The sequence below is a fragment of the Pituophis catenifer genome, unplaced genomic scaffold (assembly GCF_029215685.1).
Source record: "Pituophis catenifer annectens isolate HBS135680 unplaced genomic scaffold, rPitCat1.0.hap2 SCAF_2, whole genome shotgun sequence".
NCBI classification, from domain to species: Eukaryota; Metazoa; Chordata; class Lepidosauria; order Squamata; family Colubridae; genus Pituophis; species Pituophis catenifer.
The window spans coordinates 229301865-229324793 of NW_027256882.1; the positions used below are offsets into that span (position 1 = coordinate 229301865).

Here is a 22929-nt window from a genome sequence, read left to right on the forward strand (position 1 = left end):
CATCTAAGTGCATTTCCCAGTCCTAGTCCAGGTAGAAACATTATCAGGTAACTTGGTCTCTAAGATGCTGGTAAATGTCAGGTCTGTGGCATTTAGATTATATCCATCTATAACATGGTTGTTGATGAGCATGTAGACCTGTTGGGTATTACTGACTAGCAGCAATGGAGATGTAGCTCACATATTTTGTATCCAGGTTTAGGGTCCTGCAGCAGCACAACATAAATTTATGTAGAAGACTCACAATGGTAAGGAGCATTGTGTAATAGTATGTGGCAGTGGTGAAATGCAAAATTTGTTACTACCAGTTCTGTGGGCATGGCTTGGTGGGGGGGGGGGTGTAATATGACTGAGTGGGCATGGCCAACTTTTTTTTTTTTACTTTTAAAACCATTTTTTCTACAACCTCTTCGGCTGAAGAGATTATAAAAAAAAACGCTTTTAAAAGCCTCTGACGATCCCAGCTGAGTTGCCTGATCGGCAGAGGCTTTCTTTTTTTTTTTTAAAGCCTCTGACGATCCCAGCTTACTTGCCTGATCGGCAGAGGCTTTTTTTCCTTTTAAAAACATTTTTTCTATAACCTCTTCGGCCGAAGAGGTTGTAGAAAAAAATGCTTTTAAAAGCCTCTGATGATCCCAGCTGAGCCACACGATCATCAGAGGCTTTTTTTTTTCTTTTAAAAGCATTTTTTCGGCAAAAGAGGTTGTAGAAAAAATGCTTTTAAAAATAAAAAAAAGCTTATGATGATCGAGCGGCTCAGCTGGGTGGGGGGGGGCAGGGATTTTTGCTACCAGTTCTCCAAACCACCTGCCTCCATCGCTACCGGATCGCGTGATCCGGTCCGAACCGGGAGCATTTCACCCCTGGTATGTGGGATTGACCTTGGGAGACAGATTAGACAACTATCATTCAAAGGATATTTCAGGCCACAAAAGCAGATGGGAAGCATTTCAAATCAGATCTTCCCTAGTTTTCTGGCGAGTAAAAGAAAGCAGGAAGATTCTGTATTGTAATTGATTTGTTTCTTGTCTGGCCTACCTTGAAGAGCTAACATATTGTCCTTGAGGTGGCTGGTGTGAGTGCCTTTGTATGGAATTGGGCTGGAAAATAAGCTGCACTGCTGTTGGCACTGACTATCTGACCATTTAGCAGCTGCCTTTTACATGTATATTGTCTCATGAGTCATGATTACTACAAAGTTCCTAAAGGTAATTTAGTGATCTGGATCTTCAATTCAGAGCCTCCATGGTGACCATGGTTGACCCACTTTATTCTGGAATGTACAAGGATACTGGAATTTGTTTTTGCTGTGGTCAGATCACTTGTCAAATTACACATTGTAGTTGCATCACTAGTGAGACCTTGATGATGAATGAATCCAGGGAGATTCAGAGATTTCAGAGACTGCTTGGAAAGTTTTTCTGAAAGTTTGGCAGTTGAAGCTGCTGGGAGACATCATCTGTCAGCTCAGAATGAGGAGTCATCAGTCTGAGTATTACACAAATTATACATAACTAGCCTAGGCAGACATGATGCCATGGAAAGCCTCAACCAATGTCTGAGAGCTATGAGGTTCTTGAATCAGGTGAAACAACCCCAAATTAAATCCTACAAATACCAAATCACTTTTTTTTTTGTAATAAATAACAATAACATCATCTGGGATTACTAAAGGTGGAATTGTACTTCCTCTGAAGAAGTTGTATTTTTACAACCTTTGGGTTGCAAGTTGGTTGGGCTGCTGCAACATATTCTACATGGAGCAGCCTTTGGAGAAACTTTTGTTGGGAGAAAGTATCTGTTGATATTTGAGAATGAAAGTCCCTTTAGAATCTTGCAAGGGAATGAAATGCAGGGAGAGTCAGGCAAAGTGTTTTGGGAAGTGAGCATTGAAATAGCATCTAGTATTAACACAGGTGCATTGTTGCTGAAAACTGCTTAGACTAATTGCATAACTTGACCTTTTCTAGAAAGAGTACCTATCTCTAGAGATTCCTATAGTGTATGCTGAGTGTACATTTAGTACATTTAAAACAAACTTCATCCTTAGAAATAATGCTTACTTTCTTTTAAAACTGCAACAATATGTACAAGAATACTGGATTTTTTTCTCATAATATTAAGACTATTGTTATCATTTTCTACACTTTCTAACTATACACACAATCCCTAATAGAAAGAACTGGGACTTTCAATATACAAAGAAAGATTAATTGCTAAACTACTTACTCAAGGGATAGCCTTGCTCTATTTGCATTTTTCCCTATCATCTGCACATTAGATACAAACATTTGAAATGGACTATCTATACTTGTAGAAGTGAGCAGTGCAAATGGCATTGGTAGTACAGTTGACCGTAGGAGTGTAGATGGCAAAACTACGATAACTAAAACAGTTACAGTTACAATAATGACAGTTGGCAAAGCCTACTATGGTTGAATATTTTTTGACAAAGAAATAAGCAGAGCTTTGGTTCAAAGCTTATATTCCCCAGATAATTTTTTTTATCAAGCTTTATGTTCTGAAGGTTAATATTTTTATTAGCATGGGTTACATTTGATTTTTAATTAAAACTTTGTTATAATAATTTCATTGTTGTTAGTTAATGAAAGGGAGATAACATATTCAAAAGAAGAGTTTGAAAGGGGACAAAGAAACATGGAGAGGTACTGGCTGGTCTTGTAGTAGGACAAAATAGGCAGTATCTAGTGTAGTGCAGATATGATGTTCCAGGGAGAGAAAGAGAGAGAGAATTCTCAGTAGAGAAGCTGAAAAATATCCTAGGAGAAAGCAATGACAAACCACTTCCACATTATTGCCAAGAAAACTACTTAGATTCCTGAAGTCACTAGAAGTCAAGTTCAATTTACGGGACACTCATTATTGTGTAATCCATCTACTGAGTTAATAGAATTATGCATTAAAGGCGATAGACCAACATAATAAAACTAATAAATTAAACCCTGAATGTTGATTCAAGTGTTATAGCTACCATATGGACATCGTAAAAGAATTCCTGAGCCATACATGCAATGTAATTTTTGAAATGCTCTTTACTCCATATCAATGTAGCATAACAGTAGCTGTTTTGTTTGGGCCCTCTATACAGGCAAGCAGAAGGTCTTCACAGTATAAGATGCATAACTACATTTTGATAGCTTTCATATGGCCAGAATGTTCTCAAATCGGACTTCAAAGATAACCAAAGAAGAAATCATACTGGCAAGGATCGCATATCATTTCAAGTAGACAGGACTAAAAAAACAACCTGAACTGGGTTTTAATGACAGTTTGTAGAAGATAATATGTATATTACAGTAACTTACTGTTGCTTTTAGGATTAATAAATGAGGGACTGGTGTTTCTCCAGGGAGCATAGCATTGCAGGGTTCCTTGAGATGTTCTTCAATCTAATCCAATCTAGCATAACACATAGGCTTCCCACTCTTGGTAATATAGTGCCTAAGCCAAACAGATGAATAATGATCACTACTTGCCAAAACTTGTTATTCTTGGAAGCTTAGTAATAGGCAGTATTTATGTTATTGTTGCATTACAACTGCTTCTTGAACCAATTAATTACTGGATTTGAACAAGATATAGGCATACATTCCTAACCACAAGGACATCAAAATGATAAAACCTGCAACATAATGTATTTTATAATGGGACAGCAGCAACAATATTAACTCTGGCGTGGCTTTGCCAGACAGGAGAAGGTGGTGATAATGGGGCTGTGACTGGGCTTTTGGGCAGCAGCAGGATCATATTAGCAACTAGATGAGACTCTACCTGATTCAGTCTCCTGGTCCAGGGCATGGGATGGCAGAGGGCACAGGAGCAAGCAGGAAGCTTCATAATGGGATCAACCAATAACCTGTGGCTACCATTGGATTGGCCATATGGAGTAGCAACCTAGTCATTTATTTATTTGTTTAAATTTATATGCCACGCGTCTCACTTCGTGTGACTCCAGGTAGCTTACAATGTGATAAAACAATGTTATGAAAGATTAAAATAGTAGTACAACAAATATAATATTAAAATTGGCAGAGAAATAATTTAGATGGCAGGGGAGAGAATACAGTGGTGTGGACATGGGACTCTTCTATTTAATCCATCTCTAGGATGACACATCCTCACCTGGACCCCAGGCCAATCGGCAGAGCCAGGTTTTAAGGCCCTTATGGGTTGGGTTGCAGTGGACTTCACCTCAAGGGGTTCAGTGTTTCAGAAGGAGGGAGAGATGGCAGAAAAGGTTCTTTTTCCTTGACTGGCAGCCAGAATTCTTTGGCCAGTGGGCTCCTCAGCATGCCCCTTCTGCTGACGTGAATGGGGCAAACCAATCCCATTGGGATGAGATGGTTACTCAGGTAACCTGAACCTATGCCACGCATTTTGTCACATTCACTTTCTTTGCCAGTTTCATTCATGTTGCTAGACTGCTGTTACAGGAGCTTACTGAACTTTAATTATAACTAACTCCAGGACTTTCCTTTCCTCATTGTTTGAAAAGTATGTATATATAAGTATTGTGATTTGGATTTAACGTTTTTTGGTCAGGATTGTGGAGGTGTCTTTCTGAGTCACGGTTACTGTTTTCTTCCTGGGCAAGAAACAAATTTGGCAGGGACCCTGAGTCTTGTAGTTTGGTGTTGTTCCCCTTCCCCACTTTGGTGAGATTAGAGTGATGAGGGTAGAATGGATTTCAGAGAGAGGATGGTTGGTGATGTGTTGTTTAAGAAAGGGCAGTGAGGTAGCTGATACTTGATCTAAGAGATGCTGAGTCTGAGGCCTAGGTGTGGATCAACCTAGGTCAGGGGGGATTGGGGTGGTAGTGTGGAATGTGCAGTCCTATTAGGATGATGATAGGCAAAGAAAGATAAGGCAGAAAACAAGGAAGAGCCAATTGTCTTGCACATTGCCTGTATGCATGACTGGAAGTCGCCTCTTCTCACCTCATCAATCATCCATGTGCATTCTCCTGCGCAGGTCTGCAAAACAAGAGAGAAACATCCACAGCATGCTCGCTTTCTCTCTCTCTCTCTCTCTCTCCCTCTCTCTGTCTCCCCCTCCCTCCCTCCCTCTCTCTCTCTCCAATCTATCCTATGCTTGAACATTCTCTCCCCCAACCCCACCCCACAGAGCAGAAAGATTGGAGAGGAAGAGATTACAAAAAAATGAATAAGCACACAATGGGGAATACACTAAACTGTTTGCTGAGTGCACTCACAGCTGCCAGTGCATTATTTCAGTGGGTATTCCCCACTGTGTGCCTGCTTACTTTCCTGTAATTCCTTCTTTTCCAATGAAGAGCAATGGGTCTAAGAGGTTAAATGAGCTTCTCCTGACTTACAAAGTACAAATTTGTATGCCCTGATTGTGTATGTTTGTTTGTCATGTTGATTGTTACCCATTTCAATTCTTGTGTATATTGTAATTTTGCAGCAAATTATAGATAAGAGTATATGATACAATGAGGATGAGTCTGAAAATTAATGCAGCAAAATCCAGAATTGTGTTTGACAGGAGAAATAGGATGAACAATTTCAAGTTATATGTAAAAGTTGGGGGAAAAAACAAAGAAAGGAGAGAGCATATCATGGCAGAATGCGAACTAAAAAAACAGAAATGGACAGAGAAAGATTTTTAAAAAAATCAAATCCTAGTGTAGTAGATAGCATATTGTGAGGAGTAAACATTTTCCAGTAGAAGAAAATACTGCTTCATGTAAGCTGATTTCAACCATTTTATTATGTGGACATGAGACTTGAGTATGTCAGGAGAAACCTAGAAGTAAGTTGCATGCAACTGTAATAGATAATATAAGAAATGTGCCTACTCAAACAAAAAGACACAGGATCAAGAATAAATTAGTGCTGAATGGATGTGAATTAAATATAAGAATCTAATGAGAGATTAGTCTAAATAGGAAATTCTTTAAGTTGTTTTGGTCAAATGGAGAGAATGAATGAGGATAAAACCTCAAAACAAATATAGCAAGTCTCCAGGTTAAGGATGACCTATAGTTAAGAACAGAGCAACATTTGAGCTAAATGCACAATTCAAGTTAAATTCATAATGATTCAAGTTCTTTATACAATACTTACACAGTATTACTGTTCCGTCTTACACACAAATTTGACTTAAGGACAAATTGATCCTATAGGAAATCCATTCTGTGCTTGGGGAGATTCCATCTTGGGGATGGAATCCGTTTGTAAACTGGAGACTACCTGTAATATGAGAGTAGAGGAAATGGCTACTGAAGGAGTGTTGATTGAATACGAAAGTGACAAATAAGAAAGCTTTAAGGTGCCTTAGTCTTAGAGAGAGCATGAATGAGGATCAGTTTACAAAACATTGGCTTTAATTACTATTACTTACTAGCCTACATTCTTTCTACCCTTTGAATTATATAGTTAATCGTAAGAAAGAATGGTATTGGATGATATGCCATGTTTATGGATATACGATGATGCATATTCATGCATGTGTAAATTATTATGCAGAATTGTATTTATCATTTTATGATTGAGGGATAAGGTAGATAATTGTGCTTAACATTTTTATTTTATGAAAGAAGTGTACATATGCTCTGTGAAATAATTAATATTAAACAATTTTAAACCACATTAATTGAAAATATTCCATTTATATTGCAGGATAGTTTATGAAAGGCTGCACTTCCATTTTTATTAAAATAAAATATTGCATGCTAAATTCCATTTATATAATGTACTTAACATCATTCATATTTATTGCAATGCTGCTTTCCGTGTAAACTATATTTATCTATAAAGTTCAGATTGGCATTATGTTTTTTTTTCTCCTTAGTTATAAATTATTTATTAAAAATTAAAAAAAAACATGATAAATATCCATATAAAAAAGAAGACAGAAAGACACATAGTGGATAAAAAAATAAAATATGAGAAAATAAACAAAGTTTACAATTATCATAAAATTCACATATTATATAATTAATTCAGTGTGTAGAAACCACATTAATTGTAATTTTAAGAAATAACTAGAAATCTCAATAAAACTCAAATATATTAATATTGTTGTCAGCAGTCTTTCAAAAATAATACATAATCGTGTAAATGGAAAACAAGGGAAAAGGGGGGGGAAATGAAGCAAGAGAGAGAAAAAAGAAAAATAAGTAAACGCAAAATTAAAAAACTAAATAGTTTTAAATTTCTTCCCTACTGATGATTACATCAACACATTTATAAAGATTGAAATTGTTTCTAATTACTGCTTTTATATTATTTCCCCCTTAAACTCTGTACTCTTTGCATAGTATTTGTCTTAATTATTTTTTTCTTAACTTAAAAGTTATAACAATTGAACAACTTCTAAAAATGCCATTTTCATTGCAGCTAGTCTTTGACTTATGACAAAAATTGGGACCAGAATTTCTATTGATAGGTGATGTAGTCTGGATTGCTTCACAATGGCAGTTACCATTGTTAACCAAATTCCAGGGTCATTAAACAAGGCAAATTCCTGCCATTTTCCTACAATGAATCAGCAGGGAAGCCATCAGGAAGTTGCTAGCTAAAAAAAAAAGTGTGAAGGGGAGGCAGCAGGCAGGTAAATTGCTGGTGGTGAGGGCATAATGAGGAGAGGGCATGATGAGAGATTTGGGCACCGTAAGGATCTGAGAGGCTGTAAGATGGTGCAAAAGCATATGCAGGAGATGCAGCATGGGTTGGGGAGGGTAAACAAAGGTGCAAGGGAGAAGTTAGTCCAGCTATTTCTGACCTTCCCTTCCCCAATGACTTTCTGGGGTCACTGGCAGAGAAGGTTGCAAATGCATGTGATTATGGGATGCTGCAACCAATTGTAAGCGCAGGCCAGTTGTCAAATTCCCAGGTTGCAATCATACGACTGAAGGAATGCTGGGACAGCCAGTGATTGGTCAACAACCATTCGTTCATGGTCATAGGTCAAGGATTTCCTGCATATGCTAAACACACTTCCTTCCCTCCCAACGTAGTTAAGAGCCAGTGGAATTACTTTAACAGTAAAGAGTTTAAAAATTAGCATGGATTCCTGTTCACAATTTTTTGCAGTGTAAAATCTTCATAGGATCCTTTTGATTCCAAAGTTCTTTTTCTTACAAGCAGGGCTAAATCAACAAATTATTCATCCCTGGCAGCTCATGTCATCCAGAAAAGGCCCATTTCAGCCCTTTAAAAAACACAACACTGTAATCTAATTAATGTAATGTTGCTACATCTTTTATTTACAGAAGAATTGCAATCCAGTTGTTAATTATTTTCTAGATACATTTGTGTACTTCTGTTCAGAAAAAAAAAGTTTTTAAAAAGTCACCATGTAGTTTGTTCCTGGGGGTCGACCATTTTCCTATGCCTCTCTCCTGGAAGGTAGGATGAAAGCTTTTTAGTTCTATGTTTTGATAGCACCAACCTTACTCACATCAGGGAGTCCAGAGTTCAAAAAAAAATAATGTGTAACTGGACCTCAGGTCAAGAAAATCAAATGAGGATAAAGCTCTGCACTGGCCCAGGAAAAACTGGGCATTGTTTTCCTTGTTAAAGAGCTTTAATTAGATGTGATAGCAATTTTGCAGCTCGCCTGCTAAGCAACAGGAAATTGGGAACAACAAAAACTGCCAGTTTATTAGTGATAATACACAAGGTTAATATTCAGAGGAAGAAAATACTCACTTCAAAAGAAAGCAATTTTAAAATAACTTTAATTTTAAAATCACTTTCCATGCTTTCGAACCATAAAGTAAAAAATAAGGACTAGAAAATTCATATTCCAAAATATAACAATAGCTATTTTTTTCTGCCTATCTGTTGTATGAATTCAGTGCCTTTATTTTGAATGATTTGGCCACGTATGTTTGATCCACTGAAGTACTGATTCAGGTTAAACAAAACAATTATTACTTCAAAGACATGATTTCAACATGATTCATCCAGGGTTGTTGAAAAAAGCCTAAATGTGTTAGATCTGGGCAAACTGTTTTATTTTTTATTTAAAGTAGAAAATATATTTCTACATCATTAATCAATGAACTGGAAATGGTTGCAGTATAAATTTCATATACAGTATGTACTGAATAAACTGCATATGAAATTTAAAAAACAGTCTATACATCTATTTATAATTTCTTTGACCTCTTTAATTTAAGTTTCTAAGCTAATGCATTTGCTTAGAATGCTTGATGTTTGATTTACAATTTTTAAAATGTGACTCTTTATTATAAACTATTATAGAGGGAGCTGTTCTCACAGTTTAAATATAAAATAAAAATTACATTTCTGAGAAAGTTACATTTTCCTTTACTTCATGATGTAACTGCAAGTTTACACATCAAAATTCTGATCAATGGGAAATGAGGACACATAAACCAAAGTTCCCTGTACAGAAGACAAAGCAGAATTTATTCTATGTATTTTAGAATGCAACCTAAACAGGACTTTCAAGTTTATTTATAGCTAACTACTATGTAGCTCACTTTTTTTTTTTAATTTCATTTATATGCCGCCCTTCTCCGGAGACTCAGGGTGGCTTACAATGCGTTAAGCAATAGCCTTCATACTTTTATATATTTATACAAAGTCAGCTTATTGCCCCCACAAACTGGGTCCTCAATTTACCTATCTTAGAAAGGATGGAAGGCTGAGTCAACCTTGAGCCTGGCGAGATTCGAACTTACAGTAATTGCAGACAGCTGGTGTTAATCACAATGCTATCAGTCTGCTGAGCCACCAGGCCCTGTTTTTCTTTCTTGAACATTTTTAAATTCTACATAAAGGATTAATACTGTCCAATATTTCTCCAGATAATCATAGGGTCTTTGAAGAATGTAAAGGACCTGTGTGATTTACTCCTACCTACTATTATTTGAACACATTTTGTACCCTACTTGAATCCTCTAGGGCAGTGATGGTGAACCTTTTAGACACCGAGTGCCCAAACTGCACGTGCACGCATGCCCAAACCGAAATGGGGACATGCACGCATGCGCAGCAGAGACCCAAAGACCAGCTGGGAGGTGGGGCATCCTAACAGCAGCAGCACGGCAAGACATAAGATCTTTTTCTTTCGTGAGCTTCTGTTCTGTCGTTTGCAGGGAAACAAACTCATGAAAGAAACGCCCTGGATATCTGACCTGGGGGCAACGGCACACATGCCAGCAGAGAGGACTCTGCGTGCCACCTCTGGCATGCACTCACTAGGACTCACAGGACTAGGCCTTAATAGTACTGTATGTGACAGTTTTAAAACCAGTCTTATTGTGATTAAACCTGTGGTTTCCAGAATTTAAGACGTAATAATTTATTCCAACAGTAAAGTAAAATATGATATCCTATTAGATATTTTCCCGATAAAGCAAAATATTTTTATATTGGGATTATTGGGAACAGAAACCATTGTCTTTATGAAAAATCATAGAAAAAGAACTGCAAAGAACAGTTACTGGATAGTTACTGGACTTGGAGTGTTGCTAAAAGAATTATTTTGAGAATCTTTTCAGATGTTTCAAATATCAGATTAGGACACTTTGTATTTTTATTTTTATATTTTTCTCTACTCTTCCTTGAAGATATCTTCTGGCTCAGAAATATTCCTAATTGTCCTTGCATGCGCTGCTGTTTTAGATCTCAGAGATAACATTCAAGTCAGGGGTGAAATCCAAAATTTTTCCTTACTGGTTCTGTTACTTGGTGGGTGTGGCAGGGGAAGGATATTGCAAAATCTCCACTTCTACCCCACTCAGGGGAAGAATATTGCAAAATCTCCATTCCCATACCACTCTGGGGCCAGTCAGAGGTGGTATTTCCTAGCTCTCCAAACTACTCAAAATTTCTGCTATTGGTTCTCCAGAACCTGCTAGAACCTGCTGGATTTCAGCCCTGATTCAAGTCTAGGGAATGGGAAGGCTACTCCAAAATCTTTATCTTTTCCTAAATGTGTAATGGTTTGATTTGGAGGTATCTTTCAGATCAACATTGTGATGAAGCATCCAAACTTCCAACTCTTTTCAACTTCATTTTCTTTATTTACCGTAAAACATCCTTCAGGGAATAAGTAGTAGGAAGTACAGTAGAACCTCTGGTCACAACCATAATTTTTTCCATAACTTTGGTTGCAACCCGATTTGGTCATGATCCGAACCTAACCAAAATTAATGCAAAATTAATGCAGCAGCCATACGAGGAAACTGTTGTTTGGTGCTTACAAAAAAATGGCATGGAAGGGGAAATTGGCCACCACCCAAGTATGTATTCGTGACCAGATTCAAAAATTTTGTGAATTTTTTGGTCGGAACCTGATTTGGTTGTGGTCAGAAGAGTTCGTGACCAGAGGTTCTACTGTACGTATAATTTGAAAGAAAAGTACTTTTATGTAGTACTGGACCTTTTTTGTACAGATTTAGACTATTCCAAACATACTTAAGTCAATATATTCTTGATATAACCCAAAGAACTGCTCAGCCGTACTATAACATTAAATCAGAACCACCCTAGATCAAAATACTTTTTCTATTTGTTTATTTTTAAAATATATATATATTCCGCCTTTTAATAGATGAGTACTCAAGCCACCTAATAAAGTATAGAAAGCAAAAAGCAGATATAAAAACTTAAAAACACAGGTCAAAATTAACATTATAATAGGTACAGTACTAACATATTTTAATAATTAAAGCCTGGGAAAGAGAGGAGTCTTGACAAATTTCCTAAATACTGAGGGACTTAAAGCGAAATTCAACTCACAGAGCAGGGGGTTCTATTAGCTGGGAGCAAAGCAGGCTTTCTGATGTGCCAAAAAGTCAGGCATCGGTATAAGGGACATATTCTAAAAGCTTCTCTGGCAAATAAGAACATCTGCACAGCTTTGCAATCTCTTGGATCATAGTTTTCAAAGTTAATTTTCTGTGGCAAACAATAGTATTTTGCCAGTAGGCATAATGCCCAGTAAGCCAGGACATTGAGTGCAGCATTGGAAAAAGTATCAGTAGCCTGGCAGCTCATCAATGAACCTGATAGGTCTTCCATAGGTGTGATCTTGAAGTTTCTCATTCTGAGGAGTTTCTCATTCTGGGAACCTTCACCCATTCTCACATTCCATGCCAGGTACTGTTTCTGATGCAGCACTTTGGCAGAGATAGCAAAGAGTTGAGAATGGGCCATGGGAGATATGCCCAAAGTGGGAAGGAAGCTTGGATGCCACTTGAGCAGAGTCTGCTATAATGAATGACTCAATGACTTATGCTGTAATCTGGGATTCTTTTGGTCCCAAAGAGGCACTGTAGTTTTTCTCCAGTATTTGTCTGTCCATAGTTTAAATTAGTTTATTAGGTGCTTGAATGCTTACCGTGTTTATTTGATCATTGATAATGGCAATTTAATTTCTTTGTTTGTTTGTTATTCTTTGTTATTTCGTTGTAATTTACCCGAAATCTATCAGAACTGTGATTGTTAGAAACATTCTACAATAAACAGATTATAATTATAAAATAGATTTATAATTAATAAACCAAACATTGATGTTCTAATTAAGTTTTGCTTAAATAACCAAAATAAAATTGCTTTTTTATAACTCTGATTTGCAATGTTTACCATTGTTATCTTAATACATCTATGTTCAATGGCATACCATGATACTCTTCATTCTCTTCATTTGTTTTATTTTCTAAACACTTTTGTATCAATGTATAAAATAGTTAGTATTGTCCTCTTGAGTCTAATGACCTTGTTGTTGTTCCTGCCCTCTGGAATATCTTGCCTCCCAATGTGAGGTTGGCCCCAACCCTCCTATTCTTTCATAAGGGCCCCACCCCGTAATGAATGAATGAATGAATGAATGAATGAATGAATGAATGAATGAATGTTTTGCATGAGCACAATAAGATTTTTCTGGAATTTGCTCTCTATTAAATGAGTCATATACCAACAGCACTGAATGATCCTAAGCATTATTTTGGTAGAATGTGAAATTAAGAATATTGTTCAATTGTTTTCATACTCTATTATATCTCTTTCGTTTGGTATTGGTATGTAGATTGATATCTTCCAATCTGTTGGCCATTGTGTTATTCTTCAGATTTGCTGACATAGCTTGGTTGGAAGTTTTACTGATTCATCTTCTGTTGCTTGCCATATTTATATGGATAATTCTATAAAATTCTGTAACTTTCAAAACTGGTAATGACCAGAATTATAAAGCTTTATCTTCTAATACTAGAGGTTCTTCTAAGTAGGGGAAATCTTCTGAAGTATCTTGGATGTTGATATTTCTATTGTATATAATTTCAGGACACTTTCCCCGTTGTTATTTCTTTTATGTAATTAAGGTATGAATAATATTAACCAGTTTAGGAAGAGTCACAACCTATGCTGAACCCTTAATGGTACAAAGACATCAAACCCTGTGTCAACCAAATTCAAACCCTGTGTCAACCAAATTCCAGGAACATTTCCAGATTTAAATATGCTGTTGAGGGAGAATGCAACACCATCCTAAACATTTCAGTTTCTCAGTCCATTTTTCTGGTTGTCGCTAGCATAACTTTCAAACCTTATAAAAACTAATTTTACAACAGTATCTACTACTCCCTTAACCCTGCATGATTAACATCACTCCAGGGGGTAATTTAATTAGAGCCCAATGATATGATTATATGATAATTTTGGCAATAAAAGGAGGACTTGATCTCCTTCCTCTCTCTTTTTCCATTTTGTCACCCCATAAATTCTTATTCCTGGAATGGTTTTCATTCTATATATTTAATATTGGCCCTGGCTTAAATAAAGATTGACTGATTGATTGTTCTTCCACTGTCTTTTTCTGGAGTGTTTCAGGTTTAGCATTTTTTAATATAGAATAATGGCATTGAGAAACCAACCTTTTCTAAATATATGAAACCCAAGTGGGATAAAGTAAATTCATAAAAAATTGTTTGACCTTTTAATGGTAGATCATTGTTATTTAGGTATTCTTTCTTCTCTCTTTTATTTATTTCATTTCCTTTATGTTTTATCATGTATATGTAATAAACATGCATCAAAAACAAATATTCCTGGAAAGCATTTTTGCAGAATGTTTTAAGTTGTTATGATAATTATCCAGAACTATTTTTAAAAATATGTCAAACAAACCAGCGATACATGTCTTCAGATGCTGTTTATGTTCAGCATCATAGTATCTATTCACTTTGTTTTTAAATATACAAGATATTGTTTTGATATGTGTTTTTTTGTTTTTAACAGGTAGAATGGATAGAACAGCAAATTGTAAAAATAAGAAGAAAGAGAGATTACAAACCTGGTAGCATCCAGTCCATGTATTTTAATGATCCTAAATGGCAAAGTATGTGGTACATGGTAAGTCATATAGGCTAATATTTGCACAGAAATCTGTCATATTAAACACACTTGTCTTCGTGCAACTTGTTTAGTAATAATAATAAATATTTGAAACCAAAACATTTGATGTTGCCAAAGTGAAATGTACTCTTATAATCCTGTAAATTAAATGTTATCATAGTAATTGCATTTTGAATATCTATTTAATATTTCTAACCAAAATTGCATTTATTTGTTATAATACCTTTAAGTACTGTTTATCTCAAAAAGGAATATACTTAATTTATCAATGTTTTTCTATAGTAAATCTGGCAGCTAAGGACCAAAATTGAATTTGTTTCTTATATTACAGTACTTTTACATCCTGTGATATATGGGTAATGAAGTTAAATTAAATATTAAATATTGTTATGTAACTTTAACAATTTCCTCAAAAACTTCTAAATTAAAATGAGCAACAAAATGTGCATCATATTTAATTAATAGGTTATACTAAACCAGTTTTTTTTTTCTTTCCAAAATTATGTGTGATTTGATGGGAATTGGGTGGGCTTACATTTGCTGATTAGATTAAAAGAGGCTGATGAAAAAAAAAAAGCATAAGGTGCAATTAGAAGTATTTTTATCACTTCTTCCAGACATCAATTCAGTCCTCTTTCTCTTCTGAATGATTTGTACATTTCATGTCCTCAATATGTGAGAGTAGCCTACAATATAAATGCTTAGTTGTAGCTAGACTTAATCATGTTATTTTCTAAATCTGTCTGTTCTTTTGTGCAAGCAATTTCCTTTTCCATTCTGCTGTCTAACAATTGTTACTCCATCCTGATTTTCTTCATTTGGAGGGGAGAGGGAGTACTGGAAGGGAAATGGGGGAATGCTTGTATCTACTTTATGCTTATGTGCCTGGTGATGACTTGTGTGTGAAGAATGGAAGATATATGAACATGTGGCTCAATTAATTTTGTAAATGGTATGTCTTATTTTACAGAGAATTAATTGTATTTAGTAGTTACTGATTCAATGTATAAAAAAATATCTTTTATCTTGGCCTGAACTTATTTTGGAAAGTGGCTCGTGCTGGTTTCACACATGCACACACACATACACACTGACAAATTTATATGAATGTTACACTTATTAAGCAGGGGTCAGGAGTCTCCAGACTGGTTTCAGCTACAGTTGACAACCATAGGTTGACAGGATGAGGAATCTGGGAATTATATAGGATTTGGGGGGGGGTCCATTCTTTCATTTTGCAGATATTACCTTAAACTCAATGACATTCTTTTGAATACAGGTATCACCATTTGATTATAACTTTGCAGATGAATTAAGAAAGTTTCTCAAACAAACAAATCTAAATCTGGACTTTATTTGGTCCAGCACTGTTTGATTAGTTCTTGCAGTTTATGTTATTTTTATCAACTGTCCCCAAATCCCTAATCTGGAATATTGCTTGGATGCAAAAAGGGATTGGAAGAAGGGGAGCACAAAAAAAAAATCACCTTATGCTAAGTTATATTTTTAAGTGTGGAACCTAATCCTGGTTTGAAGTTCTAACATGTTCTAATTTGGGTAGCACTGTTTTTGAAAAATAAAACATGTCATTTGAAGGATGCTTTGATATTTAGTGATAGATGATAGGCAACAATGGCAACTAAAAGTTTCATTGCACATTCATTCATTCATTCATTCATTTATTTATTTATTTATTTATTTATTTATTTATTTATTTATTTATTGCATTTCTATGCTGCCCAACTCCCTAGGGACTCTGGGCATCTTATAGCAAAAACAAACAAAAAACACCCGCGAACAATATCCCATAAATTTTTTTTAAAAGAAAACATTAAAAACCCATACACTCCATTCCATGGCCAGGTCTCGCAAGATCGCCGTAGTGAGATCAATGGCCCCAGGCCTGCCGGAAAAGCCAGGTCTTCACCGCTTTCCGGAAGGTCAATAGGGTGGGGGCGGTCCGGACCTCAGGAGGTAATTGGTTCCAGAGAGCCAGGCATGAAGACATGCATGTCTTCATGAAGGGATGATGTGCCTTCATATGGTTCTCTAGCTGTGTGCTTCTGTGGGAAACTGGGATAAAGTCAAATCACTTCTTTGCATGTTGTTCCACAATATTCTTTACATTCATAACCAGTTCAGTTATGACTTCTATTCTACGTCTGCTCTATAAGAATTTCTTTCTAATTTCTGTACCTTCAAATTTTCTTGCATTGTTTTTGTTCTTTTGTCTTGATATTTTTAAGTGCCTTTTTATATATAAAATAAAACTAATAAAATAAAACCAAATAACAAATAAAAAGCAGTGGTTTTTCTTGCATCTTTGAATGAACAATAATTAAATATACTTGAAAGAATTAATACTTATTCCATAACAAAAGGCATTTGTGGATAAATATAAGTAATAAAATATGACAGTGTTTCTTTTTTGATCTAGATTAATGAATAACTTGGCAATGATGATAAACTATTACCTTTAACCCCAGAACAGCTCTACTTTTACTGCTGAATTCTGATTTTAAAAACTTCACACTTTCAAATTCTTTTCTCTTTGGAATTAGATCCTTTATGCTACCTATATATTTTTTCTGCCACCCAATGACCTGAAATGCTTAAAAACTTTGAAAAATTATAATTATTAGAGTTTTATCTTTTATTAAATCAATGAGGTTAATCATTTTCTTGCTTCTTGTTCTGATTATTGTAACAAATATCATGTAGCTATATCATACTTTTTATTTTTATTTTCAAACAAATCTTATTCATTTGAATATTTTTAGGATCAAACACAAAATAAGTTCCTCATTCAAATTTTTAAGAGGGTTTTGAATGCAAGTTTATGTGGATACTGCATTCAAATAGACATGGCATTTTGCAATCCTAATATTTCCTTCCTTCGTTTATAATCTGCCTTAGTTCTAACAAAATCTGACAACTAAGTCAGGTTAAAAGTTGCATCCACATAGTTAAAGTAATACAATTAAAAACCAACATCTCTATACATTTTCCTGAGGGGGCAATAGATAACCATATGTCATCAGTATACGATCCTAGCAACTAGTGCTATCATATTATATAACATGGGAATGAGCTCCCGAGGTATTATACACTGGATTTCCTAGGGGATTGAGTGTTGAAAGCCCATGACCTCTGATTAGAACCACCTACTACAATAAAAGTAGGACCATTATAAGACAAATGTTCCCATCTTCGAATCCCTTCGGATGGCTCCAGAGATATGCCATGGTCCATAGATTGAACACTTCCAATAGGTCCTTGGATACACTCATCTTATCTGGGTCCTGATGAAAGTCATTGACCAGAGTGACCAATGCCATTTCTGTCCCATAACCAGGAAAAGATGAAAAAGATCCAGAAATTTTATTTCTAGTGTAGATAATTTACAATTACAATTATAGCTATGGCTAAGGAAGGGAAGTTGGTAAGCATTATCAAAAAGAATTTGGGTAGAAAGGACTTTTCCAAAGCATATAACACTTTAAAACAGCTTTACAGAACTCTCAGTTGTGGTTGCTCAAAGCTCGCCTCACACCAAACCATCCAAAGAAGCCAGGAAGCGCATGGCTTGATTTTGTAGATGGAAGAATTCAGCTTGTCGTCTTCTTCAGTTTTCACAAAGTCAAAATAATCTAAATTAGAACATAAGAAGCCAATTCTATTACTCTGGCTAATATCCAACCCAGAATGAATATAAGCAAATTTATTTGTTGTGCTATAGACGTTTTATCATTTCCATTTTTTCCACTTAAAAGATCTCGGTCCTGCTAAACAGGAATGCACAGATGTAATCTGCTTGGGGAAGAATGAGGACAAGGACATAAGGCTGTAGAGCTCCATGGAATCAATCTGGGTTTAATACAGTTTTCACCGAGATGTCCCTGAAAAGAGCACTGTGTTCTTAAAATGCCAGGGAAATACAGAGGTGGGACGGGGGGAATTGCATTGCTGCCACAAAACACATGCCAGGAAATCCAATGCAGCTCCTTGGTTTACTGAGCAGTGGAGGGATATGAAGCAATTTAAAAGAAGCAAAGGCAAAAAAAGAAACAACTGATGACTGTTAAGAGCTCATGTTTAAAGAGCAGAAAAAAGTATATTCTCATCCTCTTCCCGATCTTTCATAATCTCCATTTTCATCATGTACTTTGCAACCCATCTGCTGCCTGCATTCTCCTACTTTTGTTTTCTCATTCTCCCTTTTACTTTTTCAGTCTCTTCATTTTTAATCTTTCCATTTCCTCTGCACAACTAACAAAATATCCACAAAGCAAAAGCTTGTACTAACATGCTAAAACTAATCCTGGATCTAGCAGACTAATTAGGAATTATTTCTTCATCTCTCATATGCCTAGATTAATGGAAAGGGAAAAGGGGACAGTAAAGGATAGCGTTTATGCCTAATCTCCATAAATCATGGTATAGGATCAGTAAAAAAAGATATATGTATCTAGTCACTGTTGTTCACGCATCATATTAGGGTATCATATGCTAGCTCGGTTTTGATTTAATATGATATTCCAACTGATTTGTAATCAATGATTAACTTTATTAATAATCTTTTAAAACTGCTTTTCACTTGAAAATATTGAAGTATCTTAGAATGATACAACAAAATATAGTAAAACTACATGTTCTACATGGGGCTACTCCTGAGGAGCATTCGGAAACTTCAACTGGTACAGAACATGGCTTCACGGCAGGGCTGGGTTTCACTTACCTTTGCTACCAGTTCGCATGTGCAGAGAATATTTGATGACGTCCAGGCAGATGGGCAGAGCCTTCCACCGCTGCTGCTACTGGTTTGCCCGAACCGGGGCAAACTGGTAGCAACCCACCATTACTTCACGGGTACTAAATGGTACTACCCTGTTTTCCCCAAAATAAGACATCTCCTGATAATAAAACCAATCCGGTCTTTGAGCGCATGGCAATAAGGCCAAGCGCTTATTTCAGGCTTCAAAAAAATATAAAACAGGGTCTTATTTTCAAGGAAACACAGTAGATATATGGCACAATAACATCACTACTGTGTGAGTTCCATTGCTTACCAGTATGTTTCTGGATGCAATTCAAGGTGTTGGTTGTTACCTTTAAAGCCTTACATGGCTTCAGACTGAACTATCTGAGGTACTGCCTTTTCCCTGATTCTACCCATCCAATTCAGTTTATCAGTTTGGTCATGTTGCAGATCCCGTAAACCAAAGAGGGTCAGCTGGGAGGGACTAGAAGAGAGTACAAAAGCCCCTGGTCTCTGGAATATCCTCCACTGGAGATTAGAATGACCCCAGTCCAGTTAATCTTTCATAAGGCTTGGTTGTGTTCCCAAGTCTGGGGTGTTGAATGTGTCAAGGGCTCTGTTTCTTGGCTTTATTGTCAACTGACCAAATATCGCGGCTGCAGTGTATATTTATTTTTGGATTTTTTTAGTGTTCTAAACTATTTTTATTGTTCAGGTAGTCTTTCACTTACAACCATACATTTAGTGACCATTCAAAGTTACAACGGCACTGAAAAAAGTGACTTATGACAGTTTTTCCCACTTACAACCACTGCAGCATCTCCACGGTCACATGATCAAAATTCAGACACTTGGCAACTGGCATGTGACTGTTGTAGTGCCCAAGAGTCATGTGATCACCCTTTGCATCCTTCTGACAAACAAAATCAATGGGGAATTATTGCCATTCACTTAACAATCATGTTACCAACTTAACAACTGCAGGTTGTAAAATGGGGCAAAACTTACTTAAGAATTTAGCAATGGAAATTTTGGAAATTTTTTGATTGTAGTCTTAAATCAAGGACTACCCGTACAATAAAAACAGTAAAAACATGTTTTAATTGTAAGCCAGCCAAAGTCATTGATTGAAATGGATGGCTATAGAACTTGAATAAATAAATAAAACATATTGAAATAATGCAATATAAAAATAATTTTTCAATTATTCAGCAATTTCAAAACTAACCATGATTAGTGTAGATAATAAAATCAAGGGAAGACCTGAAGAAAGTGTAATTGCTAATGGAAGGGTGTCCCCTAAGTGGGGGTCCACTGAAATGTAGAGCGTAAATCAGGCCACTACACTTTATTGGGCTGTACAAATATATTGACTTTACAAACTTGTGAAGTGAGTTTGGTTGAAAGTTCTTAAAAGGAAAATTTGTCTGCTTGTACATCTTATTATGTTCAACAAGTCATATTGCATCAAAACTTCCAATGGGAAGTAATGAAAAAATTTACACACTACTACTATTACTACTGTATACCATTTAGTTACTACTAATATATAATGAAAAATAATTAATTGCTAAACTCACTAAGTTTAAATATGTCACAAAATAAACTAATTACTTACAGGTATAAAAATAATTGCCTGGAATTAACCATATCCTATTAGCTATCAGTAAAAGCTACCCATTTAGCCATATACCATTATTCATTTTTGAGGATGAAATGAAATGAAATGGGTGAAATACAGAATTGCAAACAAATATGTGTGGTGATGAAATGTAAATCAGAACATCATCAGAAATGCTACACTCACATATTTAATCAGACATCAGGATATAAGCACAAGAACGGTATTTGCATGATAACATAATTCACACACATTGGCATTTTGATGTCACTGCAGTTGGTCATGGACAGTGCAGAGTAAATATACCTAATTATCCAACTTGCCAATTGTTAAAGGACATGATTGTGTTACATAGGATTTATAGGTTTCTTTGTAGAAAACATAATATTTAATATTAAAGAATCAGGGTGTTTGTTACCCGGTATCATTAATTAGCACAATTATGCAGAATTTAATATTTAATCATAATCTTCAAGAAGCAGTATTATTATCAGAATCAATTCTAAGCAAATATGAGCTTTCAGCATGTAACTGTATTATGTCCTGTACTGGAAATTGAGCTTGATCTGTTTGATGAAGTAATGATATATTGCAGGTATTATCTAATTAATCAAAAAACAAAATAATTAATCTATGTGTCCCTTTTCTTGAGTTTAAAATAATTATTTGAGAATGGGCATGTTACAGCTTCTCTGAAGCATCTATTTTGTTTTACCTTTTATTCAATATTGGTAGAAAGTGGAGAACAACAAAAGGAGTCAATTATGAGTTTTAGATGCTAAAATTTCCTGAATGCTTTAGATGCTTTAATTTCCTGAATGGTGCTTCTGATTTTATACCTTACATCATTTGGTTCAATTCAGGGTTACTCACTTTCTAAATCTTATTGTTATATTGTACATCTCTAGTTTTCAATTATACTGTATGGATTTCTTAAATTATTTTAAAGGAAAATTCTTAATTTTTATATCAAAATGTATGAAGCTTTGTTTTATTATTCAAAAGCACATCTAAAGTAAAACATTAAAACAAATATGTGCTATCTATTTTGTTAATTGGCAATATTGCTTGCACTTTTATTTATTGATGTTCTATAAATAAGTGTAAAGACAGTTCATGTCTTTTCATATGGAGCTGCATTTGGTAATATCCAACAACTGCAAAGTAAATAATTTTCATTGATCCTAGATACTAAGATACGAAATCTAGCAATTATATGGGTTTTTTTTTAATTTGCTTCCCAAGGATAATATCACCTCCCCAAAGACTCCTTTCTCCCAGTGTTGCATCAAAATATCAATATCAATATCAATATCAATATCAATGTGTGTGTGTGTGTGTGTGTGTGTGTGTGTGTGTGTGTAGTTAATATTTCGGGTTTCTTCCCATGTAATTGTGGATATATCCCTAAAGGCTTCTACCACAATTACACGGGAAGAAACCCGAAATATTAACTATACACACATATATACCCGTGAAAACTTACATAGACATATATATATGTTTTTCTTCTAGACATATATATATATCTTTCTTCTTCTATATATATATTGTTCGCTTACTACTGTTGATTTTGTTACAGCAAAATAATTTATTTATACTTTATAAAATAACTTGTTTATTCTGCATTGGTAGGCAAAATGTCAGAATTTGCAGGGAGTTTTTTTTTATCTTTATGTTTCTTATGTCAGACATCAATACCCTTTAGGTTCATGTGTGTCTCTAACAAATAAGAATCATACATATATAATATCTTAAATTTCTAAAAGCAGCAGCAAAAATGTCTTTATCATTTTCTTGCATTAGTATGCAATGAGATTTGTAAAAAAAGAGATTGATGTTACTATTATAGAAATGTGAGAGTTTACGTTACATTCTAAGATACTGTCTGTTTTCTATATGTTACAGTTTATGCTATTGGCTAATCCTGTTGGCTAAGAAGCATACCTGGTGGGGCTCAGAAGGAGAGGCTTTTCTTTCCTCTAGAGATTATATGGACCCCAACCTTGCTGGCCTTAAATATCTAGTTTTGTATTTTAGCCCTGGGCTCTAGGTGTGGGAATGAACCTGTTTCCCAGCTGAATTAATGGCTGTGATTTCCCCCCCCCTCTATATTTTAATTTGTTTGATATGTAGTATTTTTATTTATTTTTAATAATATAATCTCCCTA

The 22929-nt window shown here is 35.3% G+C and overlaps 1 protein-coding gene across 5 annotated transcripts in view; it reads left to right on the forward strand.

Moving 5' to 3' along the window:
- PCSK5 (proprotein convertase subtilisin/kexin type 5) overlaps positions 1-22929 on the forward strand; it is a 201356-nt gene that overhangs the window by 23152 nt on the left and 155275 nt on the right. For all 5 annotated transcript variants that reach the window (XR_011600080.1, XM_070938639.1, XM_070938640.1 and 2 more), the window contains exon 3: positions 14262-14375. Coding sequence is in view for 4 of the 5 variants with exons in the window: in XM_070938639.1 (XP_070794740.1) it covers positions 14262-14375 (114 nt within the window). In the remaining variant the exon portion in view is untranslated. The remainder of the gene's footprint in view (positions 1-14261; positions 14376-22929) is intronic.